The following is a 10,596-nucleotide window of genomic DNA, read 5'->3' as shown; positions in this document are numbered from 1 at the left end:
TGTGGCTCGTTTCTCACACGTGGGAACCGATAACTTTTCTAGAGACCCTATTAGTACTATTAACATGTGCTCTTTCTTTTTTCTCCCTTTCTTCCACGGTGCTGGTTCATTTTGTTCTTTTCCGTTTCCGATTATTTTTTGTCGTTTCACCATCCGGTCAACCATGTTACCCTCTGTGTCCGTGGCAGTTTCCTTTGGCAGGAATTCGCCTATCGATGTACGCCGCTGGAAATGGGGCGATATATCCAGATTACTCGCTCTTTATTACATTCCACGACACTCTTACGCTGCTCGTAATATCACGTTGCGAGAGGCTACGATAGCTTCGAATATTACATTTAATAAGCTAGTATCGGGTTCGTTCTCCATTACGCGGAATATAGACGATCAAATTTTCTGTCGATCCTCTATTTTTTCCTGGTTTCCTTCCTAACGGTACGAAGGATGCTTTCGAATGAGATCTGATCGACAAAACTTCCATATTTTCGTAATTTCTTCGGATGAATGTGGTCCGTTTAGAGAACGCTTTTCGTGCTTTTCTTCTGTGAAACTTCAGGTACACTTCGTTTTCTTCGAGTTACAGACATGTTATTCAATGTTGAGGAAGATTTATTATGTATCAATTAGAATGACACCAATGTGTCATTTATAAAATATCATACATATGTATGAGGCACTGTCTGAATTCGATTCGTGTAAAAGATTATACAAAGACTGATACAGCAAAATTACACAAAAGCACGATCGATCACCACTCGAACCTATCTAAGTCAACCTAAGAAACCAGAAATCAATAAGCGAAGCATGGTTCCCAAAAAGAAACCAGCTGTTTTATTACGTAAAACTGATAAAAATACAAGTACTAAGAGTGTAAGCAAGAATAACACGAAGGATAACGATTAATGCCACAAGAAAACTCAGGTTAAACGAAAACGCTTTACTTCAACCAACCTACCGCAGAATATTTATTAAAAAGTTTCTACACCCTACATCCAAGTAGCTCCACTCTCAAATGAAAAACAAATTCTCATTCCTTCAATATCACCCTATCTAAACTACTAAACGAAACAAGTCGAAGAACAAGTAAAAGAACCAAGAAACAAACACCTGAAGAAAACAAGTTTCACCGAAAGTTACAAGCACGATCGATCATCACTGGTACCTATGTAAGTCAACCTAAGAAACCAGTAATCAATGAGCGAGGCAAGGTTCCCAAAAAAAGAAGGGAGAAACAAAGGGGTTTGCATCGCTGTTGCTGTGAGAGGCGTCGTCGAGCGTATCGGCGTTCGTTGCCCCGCGTGTTACACGATATCCCCGGTGCAGAGAAGGGTGTGTGGCGTTTTACGAGATGCAAATGTCGGGCAGTCGGACAGCCAGTCAACCGCACCATCAACTCGGCCACCGGTGAACCGCGCCGAGCGTGTCCCTCTTCATCTTCCGCTCGCTCGCGCGCGCGCCGGGGATGGCTCGTAGCAAACAGCCCTGCAAACCGCAGAACTCCAAGTTACGAGGCCCGCGAGACGGCCTGTCGATCAGCAGCTGGGCGTAAATATCGCCAACTAGTTGCCGCGACAGGCGTTTCGCTGCTTCGCCCGTGACAATGCCGTGGACGTCAATCGGTGATCTCGACGCCGTAAACCTGCACAGGCGAGATCGATCTCCCGCCGCTAGCCGGACAGCGGCAGCTCGCTCCACTTCTTCCCATCTTTTTTGGCAAAACTATTATTATGCCGTCATTATAAAATTTCTTCGTGTTTTCGTTCAAATATTTTTCGATGCTATCTCTTACAACGTTCATATTGTCAAATTTTTTTGCACACTAAAAAATGTAACGCAGGAGACAGATGGTAATCTGATGGGATTATTTTTTTTGCACATTTTCGTGGTGAAAAATCACTTTGTTCCAATTTAAGAGTTTTGAACGCTTCGATGCTATTGCGTCTCTTAACTTTTCTAACTGAACACAGTACACACGTTTGCATTAATCGTTTCATTACTCGAAAGTAACTCGAAATACAGAACACATAGTGAAAAGTACAAATGGACAACCTAATGTAGCGTGGTATTTGAAAAATTCGGGTGCTCGTAAATTAAAGCACACAGTATGCTTCCATTTATCCCATATTATTGAATCAAGCAAACCGTCAAATTTAATTAAAAAGAAAAATATTCACCAGCTGAAACTTTTGCGTTTACGTATGGAAATTATTGAATCTTTTACCTCCATGTTTTAACATCCTGTTGCATTTTACAACCGACTTCAGTTTTATTCGAATACGCATTGTTTCTATTCAAATGTTCCAAGAGCCTCTATTTTAACGTGGCAACAATTTTTTCACCTTTCGTTTCAACGTTTAATATCTCGCTTTAAAGCCACAGTCTTGCCACCGTGTACGCGTTACGAGAGAATTTCTCATACGTTGCGTCTAACACGCACTTTAAAACGTACCATTATCAGTTTTCAATGTTACACAGACCAACAATTACACATACCGATGGAACTGCAGTCTAATACGCGATTCCATGAATCGAGAGTACGCCACGACTACATACGATGCTTAGTTAGGCTTAACTACCGTAAAACAGGCTACTTTTCTTCAGCTAGCACTTTATGCGTAACCGGCCAATAGTTAATGTTAGCTCTGTCCGAACGATTCTCCTTTCCTTCACGACGCCAGAAGGAAAAAAAGGGAGGAAGAAAACGACGGGTGTCTCTAAGCAAGACTACAAATAAAAGCGAGAACACGGTGAAAGATCTGTTAATGTTGCTAAACACAACGTTCAAGACAGTTAGAGGATCTGCCTAGTCAAATGATTTTATGTCCCAGGAAGCTTATCCAACGCTTTAAAATCCTCAGCATGTTGCTTGCTGTAAATTAGACAAGCTACAATCTCGAGAATTTCTGTCTTACGACACTTACACATAGGCACCATTCCGTTTTTCTGAATTGTTCAGAAAATTTCTGATCTATCTTGCAAATTCGAACAAACGTAATCCAATGAAATAGAGTAACGTCTAATATTTAAAAAGATTGCAATTTTCTTTATTCCATAACATTTCTCAACCCTTCAGCTACGAATTGAAATTAAACTGAATAAGTTATATTATTATTATTATTCATTTCCATGTAAAAAATTATAAATAACCATAACAGTACATACATGAAAATCAACATTTTAATATTTAATAATATAAAGAAGAAAGCCGCTATAGCTAGAGGGTTAATCAATTTTCCCCCACATATTTGTCACTACAACGCAAAATATTAATCACGCGTGTAACAACTGTTCGAAGACACTTTTTCCGAAGGTTTCCGAGAGAACGAGATCGGACGAGATTGAGGCAAGTGCATCAGGAAGCGGCGAAAGTAATTTCGAGAGGCCAAGACCAACGATAACTGGTCCTGTGTAGAAGAATAATCCATCATTATGTAACGATATACAGTAATCAACGCGTTGGAAGTCCTCGAGGCGAATCGTGTTCCCAGCAATCGAGTCCAATGGAAAAGAGACTCGCGTATACCATTCGACGCAGCGTGTGGTTAACGTTAATTCCATCGGTTGTGATTCTCCAACGACTAATTGCTTGGCGCTAATTACTCCACAATATTTCCGGAGTAACTCACCTTGCCTATGGGAGACCTTTCGCCTTATAAGAGAAACAGGATAACCTGAAGAAAATTAATGAAGACGCAACTGAGCCATCCTTTTACACGGTGATTAATTGCCGAGCTAATTTTAGAAAATCGTACAACCATATAGTGTCCGAATATTTTTGGGAGTAACTCGAACTGTCGCTAAAGTTAATCCCGCTATTTTTGCATTTCTGGCAAGCGTATTGAACGTACAGTTTAGCGGTTAAAAGATCGGCATATCCTACTTAAAAACTCCAAAGACGAAAAAAAAGAAGAAACAATAATAAGCAGAGTATCGACGAGATTTACTTCCTGAAGTGAAGAGAAAAATGGACTACAAGCGAAGCAAGCCAATATTTTCTCCGCCATTAATGCCTCCTTCCATTTTAATAGAGCGCAGTTGACAACGCGTAATTATATAATCGAGTAGTTCAACTTGTCTTCGATGATCTGTCAATTCTAACGCAACCCTCGTTATGAAAATTATATACAGGACGTTTCCAAGAAAATTACAGCAACACACTGCACTCTGAAATAGAAAACGTTTCAATACTTGCGCGAGAAAATAACTTTTCCCACAAGAGATGCTGTGAATTTGTCTTTCAGACTGGAACAAGCTTCTGAAATTCCGTGTAACGATGAATTCGTCGAATTAACGAAGAAATTGTTTCCGAGACACTGTGATTCTGTCATAACTCGGCTAAATTAATAGCGACGCATCGACATCGGCGAAACCTCTACGGTGCAATTAATAACGAGTTCGGACTGACTGTACAGTGACCAAAGTTATACATGGCGAGCCCTTTGAAACGGGAGTTCCCCATTATAGCCCTCCTGGGAGCCATTAAAACTTTGCTTAGATAATAAACGTCAGGGTAATATCGCGATCTAACGAGGACACATGGTACATAGGCGTGCGTTTTCTTAGACAGACTTGATGAGGGCATTGAATCGTGGTGATTACGACGAAATAGAAATAAGCGGGGAAAAAATAGAACGGTCCGTGGCGTAATTCCTAGGGCTCTTGACTTCGAAATTCGCAATGAACGCAAAAAGAAAGAAAAAGAATGTAAAGTTTCTTGGAAACACGCTGTGCAAATACAGAAAGTCTACGGTTAACTCTCCACGGTGTATTTACACAAGAAAACATAACAGTTACCAGGCTGAAGTGTGCAAAAACGCATGTTCGGTGAAAAACGCGACCGAGAAGTTGCACGTCGTTTCCTCGAGTTATATTAGCTTGCCGAGTGTACAGTTTGTACAGCGACGAAAGCAGAATGTTTTCCTTTTTTTTTTTTCTAAACGCAGATATTTAACAATTATCTAATACGTGACAAACGTAAAATAAAATCGCATTTCACTTTTTATAAAGGTATTTCTAGTATTACATCAACGATTACGTACATTGAATAACAAAAGGCCTTGTTAAATTTATGATCGATATATTACGCAATTTTAATCGCGCTTCGGAATTTTTAGTTTAGAATTAAGCGATGTGCTAGTTATAGAAAAAAAAAAATAGAATCACTCACCCTATCTTGGTTATCAGCTTTCCATGAACGTGTAGATAAGATGTAACGAACCGCTTATTCACCTGGAACATACAGGAAACCGATGATTTAAATGAAAATTTGACAATGTGATTTATCAAGAAGAAAAGAAATTTATAAAAATGCATCATTCAAACGTGATTTATTTTATTTTATTTCTTTTACGCAACAATTAAAAAGAAAGGAAGTAATTTTGTTTGCATGAATTTTTTTTTTACCTCGACGCTGCTTAATTGTGCCAATTCTTCTAAATCACTATGAGATAATCTTGCTTCGTTAGCAGTGGCTGCAGTAGTTGTACGACGAACTCGTCTTCCACCGGGGTGAATCCAAATTTCCCTCCTCAATCCTCCACCTATGTTATTGGCTCCTTCTTTCTCTTTCATCCTGGCCCGTTCTTTCCATTCTCTCTCTTCTTTCCGTTTCCGTTCAGTCGATTCATACTGTTAGAATACATAACACAGTTTAATTATCTGAAAAATCACTTGTACAATTAAGGACTGCGTAGTGCGTAGCGTAGATGAGAGTTCATTGTATATTACTTATCTAGAAGTCCCGTCAAGTACTCGTGTTTTATTATACCTAAATTCTCTCAAATACTAACGAATGATACAAACATCGTATGTATAAAGCATAAACGGCTAAATAATAAATATTTGTATCCTTCGATTGCGACTATTTAAAAAAAAAAAAAATGCATGCTAGTACCGTTGTGCGAAATTGTGCTAAAAACTAATAGGAATGGTGCTTTGATCCGTAGGAAACTATCTAGCAAAATGCAGCGGACAATATTCGAACAATGTTCAAAGTATTATGTTTCTATTTCTTGTGAACACTACCATTTCGAATTACTAATTACACTCTCAATTTTATTTAAGCATAGAATGTTTTGCCTTTAAATAAGTATGAATTGTGCGAGAAATATCGAACTCTGTACATTCAACTAATAATTTTAAGCGTGTGAAAAGGCATATAATGCATAAAGAAAACTTATCAGAAAAATTCAATGCACATGAAACAAAAGTATATTAGACAGTTCGAAGGTAAAAAGAACTAACTGAAGCTTTAGTTAAGTTAATGACTGGTATTTAGAGAAATCACACCAAGTATCGAAATTTACTTACATAATGTAGATACTGGCAGCAAAACAAAATCAAAATATTATTAACGTTAGTATTAATACAAACGTAAAAGTAAAATAGTTGAACATCTGTCGTACCTTCTTTCTATTTTCATCGAAAAGTGCTATTAGACTCTCTCTCGCAGAATGGAAGGGATTGGATGCCATAAGAGATCGCATGTAATAATAAACAGCATCCAATTTTCGTCTCTGGAAACAAAATTCATATTTAATGCTTTTTATTTCAAACATTTCACTCTTCGTTTATTACTCGTAACGTAAGAATACGTACAGCATAATGTGCCAATAGCGCAAGTTGGTTGTAAGGCCTGCCATTCTTTGGATTAAGTTGTTGTGCTTTCAAATACCACCTGAAAAGTATTAAATTTTGAATAAAAGAGACCCTACAGAACATGATAACAATAATACTATGTTCATTTGCACTTACTGCCTAGACTTTCCATAGTTATTTGTTTCATTGGCTTGTTCTCTATATCTCGCCAAGTCACCCAAAAATAGATATATTTTTTGCGCGCTTACTAAGGCTAAACCTAAGATTCCAAGGCCCTTAGGCAAAGTTGATGATGCAAGAAACGTATCCAATTTAAATTCGTATTTGGTTTCAAGAACAGTCAGCAAACCCTCTAAATATACGGTACCATCGTCAATGATATTCATCATAATTTTTTTATAATGTTCTCTTCCCTCAGAACTTTCCTTAGGCATGCCTTTTCGCAGCATTTCAATCATATTATAAAAAAGTATTTTCCAAAAGTGTTGTTCAACGTTCTCGGCTTGACAAAATTTAATATCAGTCTCGAGCAAAGTTTTTAAACTTTCTTGTAGAAAGTGTCTTATGTACAAAACCCTTTCCCAATTTGATGTAAAACCACCGGAACTTAATATCCATTGCAATTCTAAATCAGCACGTTCTATGTCCAAAAGTAGATAAGGATTTTTGGCTAATCGGAAACTGTGAAACAAAGAATTGTTGTAAATTGTTATTAATACAGTCATCTTTATTTTTCCATGGTGTGTAATGTACTCGTTAATTGCACATACCTATCAGAATAAGGATCGTACCACGAAGGTCTTATATTTCCAAATTGGTCGTTTGTCATATATGGAGGTGGTACACCATCCAAGTGTGTGCTCTGGAAGTTATGTGTAGAAGTAATACCTCCATGAGACTGAAACACTGGTATACTCGAACTTTGAGGTGTGGTTTCAGTTTCTCTGAAAAATATTAACCAATCAATAGATCGATTATAGTAATGTTAAAAAAAAATTAAGAAATAAAGAAAATTATAAATATATTTATACCTTTGCGCTCCTGTTCTACTGCTGGGTAAAATAACAACGATAGGCTTATTAGGATTAGTAGGATCAAATAACGTTCTTTGCTGCTGCACTCCTTGCTGTCTTGAACTTGGATGACTAGGCGGAGATTGGCTAGTATCAGGTAACACTAACACACCTGGTGGTTGAGAACTAGTATATCCACTAGGTGATGTTTGATGTGTTGGCAAAGTACTTGATAGCGAGACAGAATGAGAGGAAACACTGGGTGTTTGTCGTCCGTCGTCAGAATCACAAACTGACATTTTTCTACCTGTTCTCCAATTTTCATCTAAATACCGATCAGGCAATCTGAAAACCATAGGTGAATAAAACTTTATTTTTAAATTTTAGTATTTATACCATGAGAAATATAAACTGCTCAGAATAATTTATACCTATGTCTATGAAGATCATCAAAGTTTCGATTACCACCACGATAATTTCTATCTTTACTAGATTCTCGGCTACGTTGTATAATATTGCGATGTCTTCTGTGATCATATCTTCTACCACTACTACTGTTTTTTTGATTATTATTATAATTATCATTTTCTCTATTTTGTTGATTGTTTTGACGATCACGACTATTAACACGAACTTTATCCCTACTGTTACTCCTTAAACAATACAAAAAATAAATTTACTATAAAATGAATTGTCCTTGAAGTATAAATAATGGACATAGGCTATTTATGCAATATATATACAAAGTAAAAATGTTGACAACTCTTACCTTCCTTGATCTGCCGCGTATTTCCTCTCACGCTTTTTTTTTTTACGTTGGCTACGGCCAGTTGTTGTTTCATTTCCCAATACATTAACATTTTCACGTAAACTCAGTACAGATGAACTGCGACTTATGCGCTCGGCTTCCAATTTCTCGCTTAATTCAACTTCTTCACACCAATCCTATATATCACAATTTAAATGTAATATACGTACGTCGGTATAAGTTATAATTAAATTTCAAATAAAACACTTACAAATCTCTGCTCTATTGTTGCATTTGGTCCAGTATTAGTAGAATCACTCTTTGATGAACTAACACCTGAATTTTGTGAACCGTTTTTCTTTTCTTGTGTCGTATTGCGTTCGGATGTATTACTTGCTCGTTGTCTTAGAAATTAAAAGAAAATTAATAAAAATATTAAAAGAGTAAATAGTTATTTTAAACAGATAATTACGGTTGAGTACGGTGAGAAGCTGCAGGCGGGGATATTCCTCGACGATGACTATCAGGCGATGTTTGACGTTTGTTTGCATTAACTACGGAAGTAACAGGTGACACTGACGATGGTGGTGGTATCATTGAACTATCTGCTCGACTTAAACTTTCCATACTAGTATACATAGTACTATTACTACCACGGCGATCGTAAGACCTATTTTTGAAGAGGAAATATACCTTTGCATATACTCTTGGCTTGGTGTATGAGACCTGGAACTTGGAGCTGAATACTGATCAGGTGTAACACACCTAAAAATGTTTGTTGAACTTTCTAATTCTTCTGGTCTGAGTCTACCTCTACCTCTGCTACGTGCTGGTATTGTATTAGACCAATTAGATTGTGGAGGTAATGGACCAGATGGTGGTAAATTTTGCATCGTTTGTGAATGTTGCATTGCAGGTGGGAAATTATAATTTGATGATGCCTTTAAAAAGAGAATTCATATTTTAAAAATGTAAACTTACTAAAAGTAAGACATTACTTTTACCTGAAATGTGACACTACTGCTATTCCATGTATCTTCTGAAGGTGATGAACTTGGTGGTAAGGGTAAACCATTATCAATAAGATATTTTTTCTGTAACCTCGGTGGTAAATGTTCTATTTTTATATTTTTTGGCAAACTATCTTTTGCACCACCCCATTTACCTGATGGTGGTTTGCCTTGAAACTTTTCTGGATGTCCAGCAGGTTCTACACTACGTGTGTCTCTAGTACGATTAAAATCATTTACGTGGTTCGTTGTTATAAAAAGGGGTTCTGAACCCTAAATAAGCAAATATTAAAAATTAGTAAAAAGAAATTGTTTTTAAAATGTAAAGTTTCAAATTAGAATTATCCCAGACCTGCCTAACTTCACGAGAACTATCTTTCCTATTTCCATAACTTCTGCTAGATAAAGGAGAATCAGATCGCCAACGTTCCTCATTTTCATTTCCGTGACGAGTTCTACGATTGCCTGAATACCTTTTACCATGATCATCTCGATTTTTACTTCCACTTTCACTATCTCTTCCACCACGACCTCTTGACCGATTACGTTGACTATCGCTTTTATAACTACGATTAGAATGAGAATCACGATCTTCGCTATGTTCCCTCTCTTGATCACGATCCCAACCCCCTTGATTAGGAGATCTAAAAGAAAAAGTTAACAGTTTTATTCAATCCACAGATTTTCATTAGTAAACAAAAATAAAAATATTTTTGTAGAATTTACCTATTTGTTACATCCTGTTCAGCCAATGCTTCTTTTACTTTTTTAGGTACATATAATTGTTGTTCTGGTTTCTTAATTTTCTTTCTTGAATCTCCAGAATTACTATTTTGAGAAGAACCTTGTGCCTGTTCTATATTTGTAATGCTTCTATAGTTAATATTTAGATCATTCAATTTTTCTGACACATTTTCAACTTGAGATGATGGTGGACTGTTTGAAGTTTGGTTGGTTCTATTAAGTTGTGATTGCTTTAAATGATGTTGGACGGAGCTTGATTTAGGTTTTTCCTGTGAGATAGTTTCATTATCTAAATCATCTGTAGATCTACCCGACTTTCGAAGAGGTCCACTTCCTGGAGTATACAAAGGTTGAGAGGCTCTATTTCCTCCACCTCGCATTCCCATTGATCTATCCTTTTCTAGTTTTGAGTTATCTAAAAACAATAAATTTCTATTTTTTACAATTTATTCAGAAATACAAAGACAAATAATGATAAATTTTA

The 10,596-nt window shown here is 36.8% G+C and overlaps 1 protein-coding gene across 1 annotated transcript in view; it reads right to left on the bottom strand.

The window, feature by feature from the left end:
• The window catches only part of LOC108573733 (telomerase-binding protein EST1A-like), a 223,685-nt gene that overhangs the window by 211,994 nt on the left and 1,095 nt on the right, over positions 1 to 10,596 (bottom strand). Inside the window, 16 exon segments of the mRNA XM_017936208.1 lie at positions 5,168 to 5,229; positions 5,404 to 5,628; positions 6,310 to 6,321; positions 6,405 to 6,515; positions 6,598 to 6,676; positions 6,754 to 7,278; positions 7,368 to 7,541; positions 7,629 to 7,955; positions 8,042 to 8,263; positions 8,380 to 8,555; positions 8,630 to 8,762; positions 8,831 to 9,051; positions 9,054 to 9,299; positions 9,363 to 9,641; positions 9,721 to 10,012; positions 10,095 to 10,527. Coding sequence (XP_017791697.1) covers positions 5,168 to 5,229; positions 5,404 to 5,628; positions 6,310 to 6,321; positions 6,405 to 6,515; positions 6,598 to 6,676; positions 6,754 to 7,278; positions 7,368 to 7,541; positions 7,629 to 7,955; positions 8,042 to 8,263; positions 8,380 to 8,555; positions 8,630 to 8,762; positions 8,831 to 9,051; positions 9,054 to 9,299; positions 9,363 to 9,641; positions 9,721 to 10,012; positions 10,095 to 10,527 — 3,517 coding nt within the window.

The sequence above is a fragment of the Habropoda laboriosa genome, unplaced genomic scaffold, assembly GCF_001263275.1.
Source record: "Habropoda laboriosa isolate 0110345459 unplaced genomic scaffold, ASM126327v1 scaffold126, whole genome shotgun sequence".
In the NCBI taxonomy this organism is placed as follows: domain Eukaryota; kingdom Metazoa; phylum Arthropoda; class Insecta; order Hymenoptera; family Apidae; genus Habropoda; species Habropoda laboriosa.
This window is presented reverse-complemented; position numbering and strand designations above follow the sequence as displayed.